At 33.2% G+C, this 23007-nt stretch overlaps 1 protein-coding gene across 4 annotated transcripts; it reads left to right on the top strand.

Annotated features, from left to right (window-relative positions):
* Positions 1-690: 690 nt before the first annotated feature.
* LOC148623310 (protein phosphatase 1 regulatory subunit 27-like) lies at positions 691-21120 on the top strand. Of its 4 annotated transcripts, none has more exons than XM_088565078.1 (4): positions 691-788; positions 3837-4121; positions 15622-15772; positions 19859-21120. In XM_088565078.1, exons 2-4 carry the CDS (start codon positions 3944-3946, stop codon positions 20019-20021), a joined length of 492 nt encoding a protein of 163 aa, XP_088421204.1. In that variant the 5' UTR covers positions 691-788; positions 3837-3943; the 3' UTR covers positions 20022-21120. The 4 variants fall into 4 exon arrangements, with proteins under 4 accessions (XP_088421204.1, XP_088421203.1, XP_088421205.1 ...); XM_088565077.1 differs by lacking the exon at positions 691-788 and adding an exon at positions 3006-3140; XM_088565079.1 differs by lacking the exons at positions 691-788; positions 19859-21120 and adding exons at positions 3015-3140; positions 17714-18593 and having other exon boundaries at positions 3789-4121.
* The last annotated feature ends 1887 nt before the right edge of the window (positions 21121-23007 follow it).

Below are 23007 nucleotides of genomic sequence, written 5' to 3'. Positions count from 1 at the left end.
GCTACCTGGGTCAATATGCGTTTGTTTTACTCTTTCTCAACAAGCCTTCACATGATCACCCAGGCATTAATAAGCAATTCTGGCAAGTTATTAGAACATGTGTTATATATATATATATACATGTATAATTAACAATACCATCCTTGCAATAAAAGTTATTACACATAAAAAAATCTTTGTTTTTCCAACAAGCAAATGAGTCTGTCAATTCAGGACTTTATCTCTCCTCCTATATATTTTTTTTTTTGGTTTAAACCTTGAAAAAGTAAGTTTGCCAGTTTTTCAATTATATAAATGTGTATGCATTTGTTTGTATTATTTCATATCTCGTTATTTTTAATAAGATGGAACTGTTTAAACTTTTATGAATATATATAGACATATCTTATACATTTTGTACATACATACATTTTCAACATTATCTTGTTAACATTCATGGACTTAGTTTAGTATTGGAGCAAGCCAAAAGACGAAGATGGTGTTGATTTTAAAAAAGTGTACGGACGGAACACGCGTGATGAACAGTTCTTCTGTGTTAAGGGGTCATGTATTATAGAATGGTACATGACTGTTAGATTGGCACACAAAATAAATTCGGTTAATTATCAAAATACATCGACAAAGAATCATGAAGTATATCTACTTAATCATTGTCAAACACAGTCGAACTTCAATACTGTTGTGGTCCAGTATAGGAAATGGTGTTGATAGATCAAAAGATCTTACGAGACTTGAACATTGAACATTTCTTTATGTTAGTAATTGGTTTGTAATAGCATTGATTGAGGGTAAGTGGTATTTTTTATATTGACCTCGCTAAATACGCCGATACCTTCAACATACCGCTTGCTTTTTAACTTACGTTAAAGCTGCATTAGCTGTCATTTTCGTAAATTTTGGTTTATGTTGAAATATGCCTTAACTTCAAATTATTTCTACTAAATTGTACTTTTCCTGTATAATTTCATTTAATATCCACAAATAAAAGGTATTAAATACATAAAATAGCTGTCTATATATTTGTTTTCTTGCAAGACGCAAGACAAAAAATCGACCTAGATAAATTCGTATGCATGTCACTTCTGGCGACCTTAATCCGCGCGGGTCGCTTCTTTAAAAAAAAATCTGATTGCAAAGCGAAAGTGGTTATTCAAGGAAGACCGATGGACTCAAGCCGTTATAGAAAACAGAACTAGTATAACGCAAAAATCATTTTAAAATTTACGTATTGTGATATAATGTGGCACAAAATATGGTCAGTAATTGTCATTATTTATTTGAAAACTAATGAAGAAATAGATGAAATGGAATGTAAACAAGACACGTGCTTACCTGTGTATCCGTTATTGTTCTTTTTTTTTACCAAGATTAAAGAATTTTAAACCCAGGTGAATGTTTTGTCGGCAATCTTCGAAAGTTGTAGCGAAAAATAATTAGATCAGAGCTATCGGTCTTCTTTAATTAAAAAAACGCGTTGCTTTCACAATATTCTGTATGTATTATCGACATTTAATGCTGCAATTGCATTGCTACAAACTTATTTCATTGAATCGGCAAAATTCAGTAGAATCAGAACTGAAGAAATTTGGCAGCTAATGCAGCTTAAATTTAAAAACATACTAGTTGAACAAATGTTCTTTCGATAACGTGATTGTCTATAAGTTTGAAAATCTTTAAAAAAAAAAAAATAAGTTATTGACGGTGGGTTATTTAATGTTCACTGTATATAATAATCAGATTTTCAAAAGTTCAATTATCCTATGCAATTTGGAATTTTTTTTTATCTTCCACACCGAGTTGATGTATTTCCCACCAGATTATTTACATAATGAAACTTAGTTAAATTAAATTATAAACAAAAATGGAGTAGCTCCGTGGTTCTTTGGTGGGAACTCTTTCATGATAAGCCCGCCTTGACAGTATGTCAGGATTTTCATTCTTACTAGAATGTACTCACTTGCAATTTGACGAGTGCCGCTGGTGGTGTTTACTCTTCCGGAGCACCTAATATCACTGCTGCTGTAATAATTCATATTGCAAGTGTTTTTTACCCTTATCTTCAGTTTTTATGTATGATCGTATTTTATTCTGTTCACTTCATTAATTATGTATGTATCCTCTTTTGTCTACCCCGATCTTGACGTTTTATGGTCAGCTCGGCGCGTGTTGCTAGAAAAGTAGAGGACGCTTACTCTACCTGTGCACCTGGTCCATGATCCCAGTTTTCAGTGGAGTCGAGTTGCTCATGTTCTTTTGTTGCTTTGTACGTACGCTTTTGTCTGTTTTTTCCTGTCTGGTCTTTGTTCCATTTTTTTCATTTCCGCTAGAATCTTGATTACTCTCTCGTATCTGCGTCCTGTTTTCACGTTTAGGCCATGTGATTGGATTTAGATTTTTTACGCTTCGCGGTATGTTTTGCCGATATTTAATCACCATTTCCTGAAATTAAATAGAATCGCGTGATTAAGGGATCTTCCTTACAAAATCTAGATATCCGACATACAAGTCACGATGGCAGTATCTATGTTTCATTCAAGTTTCGATTCTGATAATTCAAACCTTTTCTATAACTACTGTTAGAATTGTCAGATTCAGAATGTAAATAAAACATCTATATCGACCTTTGACTACCCAACATACAGTCCAGAATTTCAGCATCTATATAAAGTTTAGACTATGCAACCTACAAGCCAGAATTGCGATATCTTTATCAACCTAAGACTTAAACTACCCAACATACGAGCCACAGTGGTAGTGTCTTTATCAATCTTAGACCACCCAACATACAAGCCTAAATTCTTTATCAAGACTACATATCTTATAAGGATGATACTAAGGATTAATACTGTAAAGTAAATACGATTGGAATTGATTTTAACACATAACTTTTATTTATTTTTGTATTAATTCAGTGTTGTGTTTAAGGATCAGATCACCGATTATAAGATAGTTACTGACGTGTTACAATATTAACTTTATACCGCCAAATAAATGTGTATTGTCCCCGGGGGTGACTATTTAATGTACAGGTGTACAGACATTTTGTTAACCACGTACTATTTTATCAGATTTACGTAATTTCTTAAACACATCTGTTTCGATCATAACTTGGGATAGTCTGATTGATACAGTTTAAGCAGGTAAGCAGTGTATGTATACTATACGTTAGTGTTTGAAGCTTGAGGTCTATATCCGGAAATATTTTCACTTTGGAATTATTTAGAATGAACGGATTTTTATATATATATATATTAAATAGTTAATAGGCTGTAATATAAATCACTGAAAAGGATATTGATTATTTGCTCGCACTTGTGTCACATATGTCATCAAAGACGAAACGATAAACCAGCGACGAATTATCCCCCATAAGTCAACACAATAAATGTATCCCTGGCTATTTTACTACCCTGGACACAACAACACAAGTATGTCAAATGGCATTTACCTGTCCTGAATTAATCATTAGCCATTTTCCCCCTCCCATATGAGGTAAGTCAAATTTCTCACCCATTAATACCTATTTTTTTTTTCAAGTATTCTTTCCTTCGTATTCGTTCTTTTGTTTATAATGACAAGAAGGAGTATTAATATTCCTGCTTCTACGCGAAAATATATCACAAGTTCACACACTATTCTAATTGTCGAGATTTTTAAGGTTAACATCTTCTGTAGTACGACATAGTTGGAAGCAATCGATGTTATGAATTTGATTCATCTGTAGTTAATATCGATTGTGCAAATCATAATATACTTTAATTATATTCACTATATGTCGACATTTACAGAAGGCGGCGTGCTCTGATAAAAAGCTTCATGATTCCCTTCCGTTACAGAGTAATTCGATATGTAAAAATGTAACACACAGACCAAGTGTAAACAAGTACGTGGTATCGTAAACATTGATGTGTGCTAGGCACGCGCACCAGCACGACAGTGAACAATGAGTAGACGTGCTAGTCTGTTCGCCAAACAAAACCCGGATAAACCACGACCAAAAGTGAGGTTTTCTGATGAATTAGTATTTTTGGATAATATCAAGGAAAATGACATCCCTGCTCTTGGTTCCATGTTAAGGAGAGCCAGTCTACAGGTGGACATTAGTGGAATTAACGATGCAGGTCTGTATACATACTTTATTTTAATATGATTGTATAGCCGACATATCCATTTCTTCACAGCACCCGGATGTACAAACTTATGTTTTTGTCTGCTGTAACATCAAGGTCTTGATATAACACTTGATTTTTCCGTTTGTAGAGTTGCACAAAAATAGATAACGGGTGAAGAAAGAGTAAATAGGACAGAAAATAGGGAAATGTTTCAGTGCACTTCAATCAAAATCGTTCATCGCCCACTGAATCTGCTTTATAAAGTATATAAGAATTGTTTCTGGTGTGTATATTAAGTTTCATATCAGCAATACAAAATTCAACATTTTACACGACCGCAAAAAAAAATGTTTTCATCGTATTCATTATTGTGGCCTCGTTTTTGGGTTCGCACAATAACTTAAGTATAAAAGAATAGTATGGATCTCTATGAAAATTCACCACACAAACATCAGGCGTCTCTATCTTTACATTTACTAGGAATGTATCTGGAAAGTTCATATTTTCACAGGATTTCGAAAATGTCAGGTACAAGTTGAATGTCCATGTTAATTGTGAATATTGACAAATGACAGTTATTAGGGTTTTTTTTGTTTTTTTTTTTTTGTTTTTGTTTTATTTTGTTTTATTTTTATTTTATAATTGTACATCCAAGCATACACTCGCATATATCTGAACGGATCCAGAAATCGTTAAACAAATAATGCAATTTGTAACGTTCGTGTAAATCAGATCGTCTGATATATTCCGTGTTACACAGCCGTAAAAATTGTATTGCTAAGTCTACATAGAGGGATTTTGGTTGATTTTGAACTTATTCAATTCACGACAAAGAATACGTTTACACCTTCCCTATAAGTAAATTCATGTTTGAGTTAATTTTGTTATGTTCACTGTGGCTTTGAGAAAATTGTAGAGTACAAGATTTGCTTTAAACAATACTTCACCGGCGGTTTGCATATTCATAACAAATGTCGAACATTTTTGTATCCCAGTAACATTGAACATTCTGTCCGTCCATTCTCACCTTCCATTCCCAACTCGAAACCGCTGGAAAAAATCAATGGTACTTTCATACTTCCTTTATTTCATGATGCCACTAATTTTGCATATCAGTTTAAATGACGAAATACATGGCTTTGTCATTCGTCGACTTAGGGGGTTCACAGCCACTTTGTATTTTGACAGAAGTTATATATATATATATGTATGTATGCCAGGTCGTAGGTTTGTATTTTAGACTCGAGCGACACCAACATTTTTGTTTGATGACGTTAATATTTTGAACCAAGCTCAAGCTAGCGAACGATAAGCAAGGAAACAATATGAAAGCGCGGGGAAACTCCAATATCTAAAAACCACAGAACATAACAAACCCACAACGGACTTTGCCATTTTATTTCATAATATATATGTATCATTGGATAATTGCGTAATAAATTTTTTGACACTGTAGTGTATATGCACGTACTTCTAATGAATTTTAAATTGCTTTATTGAAACTGAGATTGAAAACTTCTGAAATAAAATTTTGAATGCCTTCATAGACGTAAGATATTGGTTAGCATACTGATATGATTAATTAACTAATTTTGGACCCTGGTTTGGGGCCGATTTGTAAATATCTGGATCTGACATTTATAACTCTGTCAACTTTAATTGTATCACTCAATCCAGTTACATAAAGACAGAATAATGTTAAAAATAAACAATTCCCCTTCTATATAGATACAAAAATAAATATAATAGTATGGCGCTGTCATCTGTGTAGTTGGCGTTGTCGTCTGTAGACACTTGCTTCTCGTGTGAAATTGTAATTGTTAGTTGATTTTTACGAAATTGAAAAAAAACAAGGTTCCGAACTCCAAAAGGAAAGTTGGTATTGATTTTTAGGGTAATGACCCCTACCGTTTTCGAATCAGGGGACAAAAAGGGGTCGAAACAATCTTACAACTATATGTTCAGGGTTCGTCCTCTGTGGTCATGTAAAGTTGCGCCCTGCGTAGCATTATATTGGGTTATAAATCGTTCTGTTTAGGAGTTGGAGCCAAAAAGATATCAGAAGCAGACATTTTATGAAAATAAATCGAAGCATTCCTTTTCCGGTATGGAAATTTGTGACAAGGTACCAGACCATCAAAGTCTGTCTTAGAAGATCAAATTTGAGAGTTATGCTCGTAACCATGGAGGAATTAACGCGCTTTGTTGGTGTCAGGCGAGAGAAATGCATAATCAAGAACACATCCGTAATAAAAGTCATTTATTGCAGCTTGTTCGTGAGCGGAACAAGTTAAGGGTTGTGAACTGAAACTTAATTTTTCGATTCAGCAAAACTTTAAAAAAAAAAATCAAAGATCTCTGTCAAAATAAGGACACTGTCAAAGTAAAGCGTTTTTATTCTGATAATCCATTTTTAGAAAATGCAAAAAACAAAATATCGCCATATGTATTCTGACAAGTTAGTACACACTTTATATCAATAATTAAAAATATTATATATTCAACGTATAAGTCAAGATATAATAGTTAGTGATTCTTTAATCGGCTACAAAATTGTGATATGATGTGTCCATCATCAGGCTACAATATATAGGGTGAAATGTTCTGAAAGTGGTTTAGTGAAATAAAAGATTTTTACTGTATATCATTTGCCAAAGGAATCCACTCTATTAATATTTTGTACAAATATGACTTGCATTCGTCCATTTTGGACTTCATGCTTGAAGGCTCCTTTGTTACCAAAGAACTGTGGAAAAATATTGTGAAAAACACTGTTAATGACCACCAAATTTCATCATGGAAACAAAGAATTACAATGGACTTAGGTTTGAACGTTTCAGAAACATTCAAAACAGTATCAACTCTGCCTATTTTTAGGAAAAACTGTTAACTCTATTGGTGGTAAATGTGTTATATATAATAGAGAATTTATAGATGGTTATGTCCATGTGTGCTGTAATTGCCACGGTACTTTCAATTTGCAAGATGTCTGGTGGGACACTATAGTTGAACATTTCCCGTTAAACCTGGTTAATGAACTTTGCGGTAAAGACGAGAGAGAACCTTTCTAAGTGTTACTCGAACGTCCGATCGAATACCCAGATCGATGATTCCTACAGCTTTGCGGTAAAGACGAGAGAGAACCTTTCTAAGTGTTACTCGAACGTCCGATCGAATACCCAGATCGATCATTCCTACAGCTTTGTGAACTTATGTACTCGTGTGAAGCTAGCCGTCAATAATATTTATGGATATTCATGAGACTGGGGTGCGTTCAAACAATTTTTTTTTAAATTTGAAATACGGGAATTCGATTTCGCTGTTCTTGATATTTTGCGTGCAGGAAATAAGAATAATGATAGAACATATGTGTAAGTCTGTAGGTTACAGACCACCAATTCAACCAATGAGCATTTGGAACGTACGCAAAAATAGTCCTACGCAGAAATTATCCCTGTTCCTCATAGTGCTGTGAAAAAAGTTCTCATCTTATTTAAAAAATTTAAACAGTTTCTGAAAGGAAAAACATTTCTGTACATTTTATAGGTGCATTTTGCTTCTTGTGATGTGAAGCCTAATCTCCATAATGATTTTTAAATACACCCCTATCTTGTGAAAACACTGGGATTTCCCATGCTATTTATAGACCCTTCACTTCCGGTGACCAGTACTGCACTGCAAGTCTGCTAACCCCACATGCCATTCTGAGGATTGTGAGCTGACATATGTAGAATCATGCTGATATATAGTCATCTGCAGGTTAAAGTTAAGGTAAAGTCCAGAGAAGCCATTGAATATTGTGAAATTAGCATGGAAGCCTATGGGAAGTGGAATTAGTGGTTTTTAGCCTGTATACTATGGCGTACTTATAAATTCGTAACGATGTTATGAATTATAAAAGTAAGTTAAGTGTAATAAACTAAGGTATCGAATAAGCAATAGAGGTGGATCCAGGATTTCAGGTCAGGGGCGTAAATAGAACCCTTTAGTAAGAAAATTATGTTGGTTAGAGTTTGTAAAAAGTCAAGATTTCAGACAAAGAAACTACAAATTTTAGGGGGGTGTCGTGGCCCCTAAAAATCAGCCCCGTGCAATTACTTTTAATTTCTTTTATCAACATGTACACGTACAAATTATTCATACAATTATTTTCTATTCCTAAGAATTAGACTGTTAAGTATAGTAAGCAATATTCAATATCTCATTAGTATTATGATAATAAAAAAAATACTTTGACCTTGGGAACTATGACGATTTCGTTTATTGTTTCCCTTGAAGGTCATTTTGCTAATAGAAAACTCTGTCACTAATAATAAACTTTAAAATTTCTTATAAAAGTTTAAAAGAGAAATAAATACTTTTCTATAATAAGCTTTGTGTTTGAATTATTTGGAAGAATTAAAGTTTTCATGCACTTTACTGTTCGAAATGATTGTAGTAAAGAAGTATTCATTTCTGTAAAAAAAAATTCTGATTATGGAGTTATAAATCCTCAAATATAAACTATACAATTTAATGCATGAAGTTATTTTTTTAACTCCTGTCTGTTTGCATGATTTCAAGAGATTTCGTATTTAAGATGTGGAAATAAATTTGCAAGGTTTACAAGTCTATTTCTCTTTGAACTTTCCCCAAGGGTTTGAAACAGGTGAAAGGTTATATAGTTCCAACGTTGTGAAAAGTTTCAGGTGTTATTTGAATAAAAAAAAGTCTAATGAATACAATTTATGAAACAAAAAGTTATTACATATAAGGCAGATCTTGGGTTTCAATTATGCAAAGCATATACAATTACATGGTAACTATTTAAATACGCTTTAATGAACAGAAACGTAAACTATTCAATATTCTTTCCGACACTGAAAGCATTACAAACATTCCGATGAAGAGATTTTGACAAAAGATACAAATTTGTTACCAAAATAACTCCTTGTAGTATCCATTTGAAATCTTAGGCATGACGAATTAAATATAATGTGTACCTTTTTTTCAATTTCTTTTTCTAATGCAACCTGTATACATTTTCTCGCCGTCAAAATAACGAATTCGTTCATTCTGATATTTACTTTTATTCAAAGTCGATTTATACAGAGGGCTTCATTAGGATTTGAACCCCTGGGTACCTACTAGGACTAAGCCACCACATACTGATGACCTCTAATGCAACCAAAGATACATGTACCTCGCCCCATTTTGTAAAAAGGAGTAAGATCTAGTAGCGCTTCTGCAAAAAAAAGTCGAAAATAAAATAAAGAACCAAATTCGAAGTCAACCTGGGGGACCAAGGTTTGTTAGTCCGTTAGTCCATCCGGGGACTTGGATGATATTTTAAGCATACTAAAAGACTATCAATTCCCAAAATATTCCTTTGTCCTTTAGAAAATTTTAATAAAAAGCTTTGCCGAACGCAGCATGATACGACCGCAGTGATCGAACCATGAACAGTTGGGGCAGGTGTGGACACAATATTAGTTTTTGGCACACTTTAGCACAAGGAGTTTCAATTTATATGGACACAACACATGGTTTTGACACTATATTGTTCAAAATTAATCAATTTTTTTTCAAATCAGACCAAAAATTAAAAAAGTCGTTTTTAGTGAGGCTCCCTTGACCCATTTTAACTCAAAAACATAAGAGATATCTTGAATTTGTATGCTATATGCAGGCAGAGATTTTTATGAGGAATCCAATAAAGTTTTATTTTTCGAAATCGGACTAAAAATGTAAAAAAGTCGATTTCTTTTAGGTATGGCCCCTTTTGCCCCTTTAACTCGAAAACCGTACGATATGTCTAAAATCTTGTTGAAACATATAGGCAGGGATTTTTATGAGGGATCCTAAATATTTTGGGAAATCGGACAAAAAATAAAAAATACGATTTTTTTCAGATGTAGCCTCTTTTGCCCATTATCCTTAATAGATATCTAAAATATAATTGATAAATGCAGGCAGCGATTTTTATAAAGAATCCAATAAAAAAGATTCTAAAATCGGATCAAAATTTAAAAAAAGTTGATTTTTTTGGGCGTTGTCACACTTTGACCCCTATAACTTGAAAATGGTCCAAAGCCCATGGAATCGGCTGAAACATTTGTTCACAATGATTCACAAGGAACATGTAACCAAAAAGAATAATTAACATCGGAATAAAACAAACATTCTACATGGGTTTTAATTAAAAACCTATTTTTACCCTTTTTGGTCCCTATTACCAAAACGGAAGGGGCCACACAGTCCACATTTAGTAAGAACATTAGTGGTTAGTAAAATAAAAATTTCAGAACAATTGCTCATACACAACTAAAAGTATTGCATGGAAACAAAGTGTTTCAAGACGACGATGACAACTACGACGACGACGATAACTGCGCCATAACATTATACGACCGTATATTGTTTACGCTCGCATAAAAAGGGGCTCCTTACCACTTATGTACTCACTTGGAAGTCGGTTTAGACCGAAGTCAATTAGTCCATCTCGAAACTGGATTGAGATTCTAGGCCTACTTAAGGACTATCAATTCGCAAAATATTGGGAATTTCCCTATCATCGTCTGTCGTTGAGAAAATTTTAAGAAGAAACCCCATACCAATTATGCCCCAACTTCGAAGTCGATGACCGGGACCAAGGTCCATTACTCCATCTTAGGACAGGAATGAGATTTTAGGCCTAGTTGAGGACTATCAATTCCCAAAATATTGAGAATTTCCCTATTTTCCCCTGTCGTTAAGAAAATTATAAAAAGCGCCCCCCCCCTTACCACCTATGTACCAACTTTGAGGTCGGTGGATGGGACCAAGGTCCATTGGTCCATCTTGGGACTGGAATGAGATTTTAGGCCTATTTGAGGACTATCAATTCCGAAAATAATGGGAATCCCCATGTCTTCCTTTGTCATCGAGAAAATTTTTTTAAAAAATCCAAAAATCCCCCCACCTTGACCACTTATGTACCAGATTTGCTCACTATCCCGATCAGAGTAGTTTGAATACATTGTATACATTATGATATTTCCAGGGTTATAGAAATATTGACTTCTTTTACATGTGCACGTATGAAAAAAAAAGACTTAGTTTCTATCTTCAATTTACCATATTCTGTTTGATTTCAAACATAAGTACACAGTTAAAGTCCCGACAAAACTTATCGATCAAACTTATCAACGCTCACTCATCGATCACAAATTGAATGGTAATCTATTGATTAACTCTAAAAAAATCTTTGAAGTAAATTAACTTAGTTGATTAAATTGCGTTAAAATGGACAAGAAGTATATTTTGAAGTGTTCGTGCCTTATAATCATCAAGAATATATGGTAAACGATCACTAATTGTATTTATAGAGCTAATCAATCGATTACCATGCAATTTGTGATCGAGAACTGATCAGCGATCAATTTGATCGATTAGTTATGCCAGTTTAAAGTACATAGAAAAGTACAAAATTAGAACTTATATTTCACCTTAGCACAATGATTTGTAATAGAAATCATAGCTCCGTTGAGAACCCTTTGCAGTTCCGGTAGAAAAGAATAAGTCCCACTTGCTACTTAATTGTAGCTAACAAATATTCAACAAAAATATGATTAACAGGAAGCAAGCTTTTTAGAATCACTTATAGGTTCGGCACTTATCAATATGATGTCAATATACTCTTCAAAGCAGAAGGATTAAGGGTAATTTTGTGGACTTTTTTCGATTACCTTTTCAAAGATTATTCAAATAACAGAAGACAGGAGTTTTTATGATAGAGCCTCCAGCAAGTATTCACCACATATTATCAATCTACCACTTTTAAATATTGGATATTGGGTCATACGAACTTAATTTCTAAAAAAAAAATATATATAGTTTATGTCTAGTTGCAAGCTTTGAAGGCTTATGAACAATTTCGTTTTGTATAAAGAAACTCATTCGATAACAATCTTAATTCAGAGCTATAAGCAGATATATTGCTGTATCCAGACTTGTTCCAACCATTCAGTGGACGATCTGTACAGTCGTATCAAGCTGTGCCTTGCAAAGCAATTTATTATCGATGCATTACGGTCACGGATACAAGTCAGTACCGACCGCTTCCTAATTAACTACATTACTCCGCAAGTAAACGGGTTATAAAGCTTTATATATACCATCTTCTCAAGATCTGTAGTTAACTCACTAATTGTGTGTAACCAAAATGAGATAACACATGATAAAACATAAAACTTCATTTGCATATTTTGTTATGCTTTGTTTTTGTTGTTTTTGTTTTGTCTTTGCTTTATTCGCCCCTTAAAGACGGGTCTTATTTTGATAAATAAGTGCCTGTCCGTCCGTCCTCTTTGACGTTTTGTCTTTTTTTTTTGTCGACTTAATCTGTATTTGCGAGTGATTCAGTATGACCTGACTTGTTCAGTATTTCAGTATTAACCGATTTACATGAATTCTTTTAAATCCCCAAAGGAATCATAATTCGGTATTGATCGCGTTATTCAGAACTGGCTGACTTTTTATAAATTCCATTGTAATTCCGCCATTTTTGTTGCTAAGTGCCAATTGTTGACAGAATATTGATAACAGTATTTTTTTTTCTATGTTGACAAAAATGTAGTTTCTCACGAATTTTAAAATTAACAATTATTTAGTATGAACGATTTTTGACACAAAATAAAGCGGCAAATCTTTGTTTTCGTCAAACTACCAACAACCGAAAATCGTCTTGGTAACAAAATCACGGCCGATTTGACATTGTGATACAAATGTCATGGTACACATTTTACGGAGAAGCCGTTTTGTGATATGAATGAGCAAATTTATTTTATACTTTTTAATATCGGTAGGTGTCAATAACAGTCAACTGTAGACCAATTTTTATCTCAAATTTGAACAATATGTTATAGTTTAACCCTTTTACTGCCGTAGCATATTTGGCATACGCTACCTTTCACTGCCAGGCCGATTTGTTTTCAAGTTTTCACTATGACGTAAACAAACAAAATAATGAAGTAACTGGTACTACTTACTTATCAGTCACTTTGAGTACTTCTAGGGCCCCAGTATCTGTATTATTCAGGAACTGTCAAAATGTCATGTCAGTCTTGGTCAATGAAACTTATGAAACTTTTTTATTTCTCAAAGACCCCAACTGGGGTATGTGAATACAAACATGTAAAAAATACAACATTTTTACAATTAAATGGCATACTGTATGAAACATACATATAATTTGAAATATCAAATATTAAAGTGGAAGTAATACAAATCAATGGTAAATGGAATGCAAATTGTAATTGTAGTGAATTACAAAATAATATTTCAGTTTACTACAGACAATGTAATTTTACAAAATTTTGCAACATTCATTTTAGTAAAATAATCATCTGAATTAAATAAATCATGAAATTTCACAGTATTTGGTTTCGTAATAAAATTATCTGGTAATAACCTTTTTCTTTCATCATCAAAAAATTTGCATTCAAACATGTAGTGGAATTCGTCACCAATATTATTCATATTACAAATATCACATATACGATCATCTCTATCTACCCCCGAGAAACGCCCTTGTTCAACTGGCAATCTATGATTTAAACATCTGTAACTACAAAATATTTTTCTCAAGTCAAAAGGAAGATCAACTAAGTAGCTTTCAAAGTTATGACTACATTTGAATACTCTATAATTAAGGCACTTAGCAATATTAAAAACTTTCTCATGCCATGACTGTTTATACTGATCACATAACCTTTGTTTGACCATACATGACAGTGCTAAATTTTGTGGTACATTTTGCGACGACCAAAATTTTGAATAGCCACAAGTATTTAATACATTTTCAATACAAGTTAACCATTTTGAATGGTAAAATTGCTAAATGTGCATATTGTACAGAAGTTTATACAAAATAGCACTAATTTTGTCTTGCTTATTACATATAATTCTTTTCCAAAATGCTATCATTCTACTTTTGATAAAAATATCAATGGGAAATCTATCCAATTCACCATAAGTAATACAGTTTGGTGTACTCTTTTTAAGACCAAGTATTTGTTTGTAAAATTGTACACAAAAAGACTCAAAAACATCATTATTGTTAAAACCCCATACTTCACAACCATAAAGTAATATTGGAACTACCATAGTATCAAAAATTTCGAGTTGTAAATCTAATGGCAAATGAAGTTTTCTACTCTTCTTTAAAATACTGAACAGAGCTTTTCTACCTTGCATAACTAACTTTGTTTTATTTTTACAAAAAGATCCATTTGACATAAATACATTACCTAAATAAGTAAAATCATCTACAATATTAATTACTTCACCATTAAATGTAAATACAGGGTCATTATGAAAATTGACATTTCTCTTGCAAAAAATAACAATCTTTGTTTTGGAAGCATTTACTTCTAATTTCCAGGTTTTACAATATAAATACATTGCATTTAGTGCAGCTTGTAATTCATTTTGAGATTCAGCCAATATTACAGTGTCGTCTGCATATAATAACAAGTATAACTTCATATACACTGACAATTCTTCATTATCAAGAAAAATATGAGTAGCATTGTATATATTTGACAAACCATCGTAAGAATGCGATATAAATTCAATAAGATCATTTAAAAACAGTGAAAAAAGTACAGGCGGTAGATTTTCGCCTTGGCGAACACCTACATTGCTACTAAAATAATCTGAAAATTCTGTACCTTTTCTGACACAAGATTTTGCATGTGCATACATATTGTGAATAATTTTAAACATTTTACCATCAATACAGTTTGATAACAATTTATGCCATAATGCTAATCTATCAACAGAATCGAAAGCCTTTCGATAATCTATGAAAGCACAATATAAAGGTTTATTACATCTAGTATAAAGATCGAGTAAACATTTCAAATTAAAAATATGGTCACATGCGCTATAGTGTTTTCTAAAACCTGCTTGTTCCTCACACAATACATTGTAATTTTCTAAGTAGCAATTAAGTCTATTATTTAAGACAGTAGTGAAGAGCTTACCAAAACAACTTAAAATTGTAATACCCCTGTAGTTGTCTGGACTACAGGGATCACCTTTATTCTTATATAATGGAATAATAAAACCCTCTGACCAAATATTAGGAATCAAAAATAATATTAAAAAGTTTAACAAAAACAGGTAGTAACTTAACACATGAATGTTTCAAAAATTAATTTGTCTTGAGCTAGTAGACTGGTACCTAATTAGGGGGGACCAGTGTCATCTTCTGGGGGATTCCCCAGACTGACCAGGATTTGGGTCAACTTAAATCTAAGATCTCTTCACTAACGTCATAATACGTCGCTGAAGTCGTAGTCAGTAGTTGATAAAGGGACAAATCTTAAATTTGACTTTGATCTATTAGAAATTAAATTATAAAGATTGTTTTGCAAGCCTTAAAGGTATGTAGTACATGGGATCAAATCAAGCATCTATGTGTACGTAGTAATACTGGTGACAGTTATATACAGGTAGTGAACATGTTTAGTCTATCATCTCCTAGGTCTTACTCCACTTCACCAAGCGGTCCTAGACGGCAATAAGATGGCAGTTCGACTGCTCGTAGAACATGGCGCTGATATCAACAAACAAGACGATGACTACTGGACCCCATTACATGCTGCATGTTCTGAAGGTCATTCTGAAATAGCACAGTGAGTATATTTCTTCCATTTTTGTTGTTTGCAACTCATGAACGACAGGTGCACGCGACCGTGCCTGTCATGTGTAAAAACATCAAGTAAAATTAGGTCAGTAAAGTTCAGAGGGTCAATGAATACTTAATCCAACCGGCATTTTGTACGCAGGTCCACATCTTTGTATTACAATGTACATAAATTAATTCAAATTATGCAAAAACTTAAGAATTAATTACTATGTAACGGAATCTTTGGGGTGATTATTGTTAATCGAATGTGTTTAATCGACGTCCAGTAATACGATACATATTTTATACAAATTACTTATTGACCTTTATTGTAATTCCACAGTTATTGGCTATAAAACGGAAGAAATACGCTCTCACACTCCTCATCTATAAAGAGTTGGAACTTCTTCCACGAGTGGTAGAAATTTCGACTTTTGACGAGTGGAGCGCAGCGCAACGAGTGAAAGGAAGGAATTTCTCATACGAGTGGAAAAAAAATTCAGGCCTTCAATAGAGACTCGTGTAAGAACCCATTAATCTTCCAGATCATACACAAACGGGTTAATCCGTTCCTTCCAAAGCGGTGCTTATCGCAAATACGGTTGATAAACAAGTTAATGAAAGCGCCGATGGCGCTGAACCTCGGAAGTCACGAGTTATTTATAAGTATTTTGAAAACTTTTAAAGACGCTGATCATAATCTGCTGATGCCAATTTAGTCTTCCTGTATTTCCAAAAAGATTAATTATTTACAACGGGATCAGCAAAGCGACGCCACAAAAAATCACATCTGCACAATACTGATGATTCAAAATTTAATTAAATTTCGTTTCCATTTTTTTGGTTTTGTGTGATCTTGACAAGCTAGTTTTAGGTTTAAATGTAATCACGTGGAATCCATATGTGGATATGAAAGGCAAAAATAGATCTGAGGTGAGTCAACAATATTGTTATATTCGATTAAACATGAAAAGTAAGAATTATTGTGCTGCATCATCTCTTAGTTAAAAGGTCAACTTTGAATAGTTTGATGCTGTAAGTTATTAAGACACGTGTGTAATTGATTTTGTCCGGACATTACGCTAATCTTGGTCATTTTAGACTATTTTTATATCATTCGAGGTAAACGTATTTTAACCCATTTTTTTCAAGGGGTCAATGTACCTAGTTTGATAGTCGATACATGTACATCAGTTATGAATACGAACTGTTTTAGGAGGAAATTAGACTTTTTCGATGAAGTGGTGTTGCTTTTTACAGCGGTTGAATTACAATTGTGTGCTCGTATAATGCGGTTGGTGTTATCGTCAATATAAAATATGTCCCCTGATAAATTTGGGAAAATTTTAAACCTGAGAAACTTATTTTACTCCATATCATTTAACGAAACATATATAATCCAAAATTAAAGTTATTTTCGATGAATTTTGCGAATATCTTAAATGTGTAACACGTGTTTACAAGTATTTTGGTTGTTTTTTTTCTCGAATTACAAGATATTTTATTAACCAACATGTGTTGCCTGGTCTATTTCAATGCACATGGAGATTTCTATGTATAACTAAGACCTTCTGGGCGACTGCTGTATTTTTCCCAGGTTTTTGTTTGATATGTTTACGTAGATTTTCACCGCGTGAATGAAATGTTAGACATTTTATAAAAAGGAAGGGTCCAATCCAGAAGTTCCTAAATGAGTGCTTAAAGGCCATCATTTTCTATTTTTTTCCCACAATTTTCCAACGAAAAGACGAATCCAATTCCCGGACTCCCCTTTCTGAATCAAGCTGATACAGATCAAAATAAGTTACATACAAAAAATACATTATACATGTAACTTTTTTGTTAATTTTTGGTGGTATTTGACCCTGAGGTCATACAAGGTCATAGTTCATTGATGATATCCTATATTCACTCAACTGAATTACTGAATTTTTTACGTTTTTGACAGGTCGAGTTTTGAGGACAAAACTGGTAAAAAGATAGGCGGAGGGTGTTCATATTGAAATAGAAATTATTCTTTTCTACACGAAGGAGATATATTATGCAAATGTACATGTGCTATTAATGTTTTAAGTTTGGACACATACTGCGTACATGTACTCATACACTCGGTGAATGTGCCATAGACCTGCAAAATTTCCCTTCGTTGTGTTGCTTCTGTAACACAATTAGCACGTTTTTGAATGCACGTCTTTGTTTGGTACTGAAATTTTCCAGTTTGATCATTTAAATCTAGCTCTGTATTTTATTTCCTTGTGTTCAGACATTCAATATTTAACTATAATTTTGAAGTCATTAGTATTTTCATCACAATAAAAACATATAAAATCCTTGTTTATCCTGCCAAATAATGTATGGACATAAGTTCAGAACCAAAACGATCTAGAAAAAAAACAATAATATGCACCTATAATTCATCAAAAAATATGCAAATTATAGTAAATAAGAGTTCGGTTCATTTGTCTTTTTACAAAGAAGATACAAATGAAAGTGATTTTTGTTCAGACGTGCTCGTATACAATAAAAAAATATTTGTGAAAAGTTGAGACAAAAAAAGAAATTTTCTCAATCTACAAGAACTATTTTAATGTTCGATTACTAATGAAAACCTTTATACAAGGGAATGGTGTAAGGCTTACTTGAAAAACAGTGACCACTTTTCCTTAGAATTCATTTCTGTACTCCACGTATCCATTTTCGTGATCTTTATCAACTGTATTTGGAAGGAACTACGGTGCGCCGAATGGGACTTGATCTTTTTGCAATCAAAATCAATTTTGTGAGACAAATTTTGTGTCATAAAAATCAATTTCGTTTTGTGTCATAAAAATCAATTTCGTGAGACAAAAGTCAATTAAATTTTGTGTCACAAAATCAATTTCGTGAGACAAAAGTCAATTTTGTGTCACAAAAGTCAATTTTGTGCCAAAGAAGTCAATTTTGTGGGACAAAATTCAGTTTTTTTGTCACATAATTTAGTTTTATGTCACAAAATTCAATTTTGTGTCTCAAAAGTCAATTTTGAAAGCAAATTAATTTACAGAATCCTCTGGATATGCAAATGAATTCTTTCATTACGAGAGAAGGTCTCTCATTGGATATAGTAACTGCGGGTCTCGCAGGTTTCCGATTACTTTGAGCAAGGGTATATCATATGGTTGATGCGCTATTCTGCAAAAGTAAGTAATACTTTATTAGGTATTACTTACTTTTGCAGAATAGCTCATCATCCATATGATATGTCCTTGCTCGAAGTAATCGGAAACCTGCGTCTGCGAGACCCGCGATTACTATATCCAATGAAAAACCTTACAAAATCGTGATGAGAGAATTTATTTTCATATCCAAAGGATTATGTAAACTAATTTGCATACAAAATTGACCTTTGTGACACAAAATTAACCATTGCGTTAAACTGCATGCAAAAGTGATTTTGATATGAAAGAATTAGATTTTGAAAACACAAAGAATATCCAAATTAGGCAACAAAAGTAGTTTATGGTACAAAAATGAACTTTGTCATGACAAAAATATATTTTATCCACTGAAAGATTACTTCGTATGACAAAATTTAAATTTGTAGTATGTTATAAATTTTGTTAATCTGAACTCATTTTTGTTGAACAAAATTCACTTTTGTCTGTGCAAAATTGAATTTTGAGTACAAAACCACAAGAGTCCCATTCGGCGCCCTGTCGGATTGGGTTTGCCCGGATGATACTGGTAATTGACCATTTTATATATGGACTGGATTATATACGTAGACCTACATGGGCGGTCGGTCGGTCTTGTTAACGAGCTTTAGTGATAAAACTGGTTTTTTTAGCTATAGAGGTACGAAATTGGACCACGCCAAAAGAATTTTTTTTTTTTATTTTCGGAAAAATTATTAAAAAAAATGTATTCGATTTTTTCATGAAAAGTTGTGTTATATTTATACATTTGTTTTATCGGTAACGCAGTATAACGGCGGACTACAAGTGTGGAACAAATCACTAATAAACTTTACGAAGATCAATTCTTACATCTGTACTTTTTTATATTAAATATAAAGTTGGAAGTTAAAAGAGAAAACCTTTTTACATTTCTTTAGATTTTTGTTAGAGCATGGTGCTGATAAAAATATTTTAACGGATGAAGGAGAAAGACCTCTCGATCTTGTTGACCCTCAGGATTTCGCTACAGTTCGTGTGATGTTAGAGAACACTAAACAAGAGGATTGTCACAACAGTGAGGATGACTTAGATGACAGATAACCCATGAGAAAGGTTTATTCCGCAGGATTGATGTCGTATACGAATTACATTGTGTTACTTAGAGTAGCATACATTATAATGGAAGTGATACTGGTGTCATTTTAAAGGGATTGATATCTTGTATATACATACATATAAAAAAAATCCTTGAATCCTGAAATCGGAGGCAGCATACGAAATTACAATTGATTTTATAAATATCAAGACGCTTGTATGGAAAGTACTGGTATTTTTGTTTTATACAATCGGACATACTAGTTTCTATAAAACGGCGTTCTCGACAAAAGGATAAAAAAATCTAAGATTTTCATTGACAACAATAATACTTATTTTCTATTGTTTTAAATTTTTTATATGTCTAATATTTTCATCTTAGTCTACCACTGTGTTGCTTATAAAATGATTATTTAGAAATATTGAATAACCGAAACATGATCAAGAATGTCAATAAGAACGCTAAGATTTATTCATCCTCCCAAGTCAGGGTTTTGAGTCCACCCTCGCTCCCTCAAACCCCTGACATCACTCATTCATATTTAGGGGTATCGTTCAGCGCCATCTAGTGAGTTACTTAAATTTAAGCCGGATCCAAAATCCAATCAAATCACTCGTAATAGAAACTCTTCGGTATAACTTACAAAATGGCTACACATATCGTCATTTTTTTTAGTAAAGAATCTAAACAGAATCATTTTTGCTCATATTGCATTATTTGTGACATCATACAACTTTCAGTTACTATATCGGATTGTCCATTACCTCGTATTATTGTTTACTTTTCCACAGACATTTTATGTTAAATCGATTTTCATTGGTGTTTCGAACCCGGAGAAGCAACCAATCGGAATTGGCTGGACGATACCCGCTAAATATGAATGAGTGATGTCAGGGGTTTGAGGGAGTGAGGGTGGACTCAAAACCCTGACTTGGGAGGTTGAGATTTATTGAGTAGTCAGAACTTGTTCCGAGCACGAGTTTTAATAACCCCAAGCGTTCTCGGCATGAGAATTATGTTTTAGCTACTCAAGATACCTGTTTATTTAAAGAATTTCTCGATGATTTATTGTAATTTTCGAATAAATTTTATACTTTGAAGACAGTAGATCGACGGATTGATATTCTAAATCATCAGTGGCGAAAAAAAGCTAACGTTACCAGAGGAAAATATGTTTTGATGTTATGGCGAGAAAAAATAAAGTCTTAGGGTAAAAATACTGACTGTTACAAAGACAGGGCGACAATTCACTGTTGCTATCTATTAAGCAGTTGAGGGTCATATGGTAATCTATGAAACGGTTGTTCGCTTTAAAAAATATCTGGACCGTAGCTGTTTGATTTTTTTTTCGGATGGGGTATTGCAATTTGAACCGAAGTATAGCATTTGCTGAATAATACTCATCTCTTTACTTGACACGGAATATTTCCGACAACTTAACACGGAATATTTCCGACAATTTACCTTTATTCACAAGAAACTATGCTCTTTATATTTTAATTAGGTCAGTGTTCACAGGAGCGTAAAATATGTATTCCCATATGTTAAATTGAATATGCGATACTGTCACTTTTGTAACTTTGATCACTTCCTTTAAAACAAATCTGTCTATGTTAAATATGGCGCTGTCGTCGTCCGTAGACTCTGTGAAAACACAGGGAGTGTGACTCAATACCATTGCTATTTTTTCTCAAAACAGAAAACCAACGTTTGCTTTCGAATATGACAAGAAACTAGACAAAACATGTCAGTGGGTTAGGGTGTCCACAAAAGTAATCGTTCAATTAGAATTTGAAAAAAAAGACTTTCCTTGTGACAGCATATAATTCGTTTCTCTAATCCTGACTGTTTCAATACAAGACAAAACTTTTATTTAACCAATCCAAAAGAGGCAGTAAAATAGCGACATTGATGATTCATTTGACAAAGTAACATTGTAGGTATTTGAATATATCACCTTAAAAACAACTTAGAAATTAACGGAAACCTAATCTGTTCAAGAATTGAAAATAAAATTCAGGAACTCGGTGTGGAATGTGGTAGTGGTGCGACGTAAATAATATAAATGTATTTAAGAATGAAATTTTGAAATCTTCTACATTTCAAGCTATGTACTCAACAGAGAGTCAAATAGTTTACAATCACATAAGCTAAAGGCCCCAGCTTAACATTTTCAAGCCCCTATCATGTATTCATTACCTAAATCACACATGAATCCCTTCAAATTGCGGTCTTTTTTCGATTACGAAAACTTCATTTAGATTTTGTACATATGATAAGAGAACATAAGCTCTCAGACTGTTGAGCTTTTAACCGAACGAACATATATATCACATACACAAGACATGCAAAGCATAAAGACTGCGCATAGAAATAAGCATGCGTCGCTTAAAAGCAAAAGAACAACAACTTACGGCCACATACAAACACGGGCTACACAAAACATAAAACCTAGATTGGCAATAAAACAAATAGCACGGTAACAAGCGCATTTTACAAGGCATACGTTCACAATAAAAAACATATGTTCGTGCACACACATAAAAGACATAGGCATAATAAGACTGCGTAAATAATCAAAATGCACGCACAACTACAGTGTAACACTAGTGAGCAGCAAAAAAAGATAAAGCGATAGAAGCTATTTGCATGCAGAACAGTGACACACCGGGCCATTCCAGAACCGAACTAAGCTCTTAAAATGAGAAAAACTATTTTCTGTCCTGAAATGGTTCGGAAAATTGTACCATAAAGTAGCTGCAGCAGAACAAGAACTTTCCTTACCATAAGTACTGGTTTTAACCGGTGGTATATCTAGCATGTTTTTGCATCTGATAATGTATTTGTATGATTTTAAAGTGACAAGATCACGTAGGCATATAGGTGATAAATCATTTTAAAGGTTTCCACCGTCATTGTTCTTTGCCGTCTAATATGCAGAGAAGACATCTTGGCACGATCCAAAACTTCTTCGTATGATATAGACAATTC

Source organism: Perna viridis, chromosome 2 (assembly GCF_037379345.1).
Source record: "Perna viridis isolate PV_CMFRI_1.1 ecotype Kerala chromosome 2, ASM3737934v1, whole genome shotgun sequence".
Taxonomy (NCBI): Eukaryota; Metazoa; Mollusca; class Bivalvia; order Mytilida; family Mytilidae; genus Perna; species Perna viridis.
This window is presented reverse-complemented; position numbering and strand designations above follow the sequence as displayed.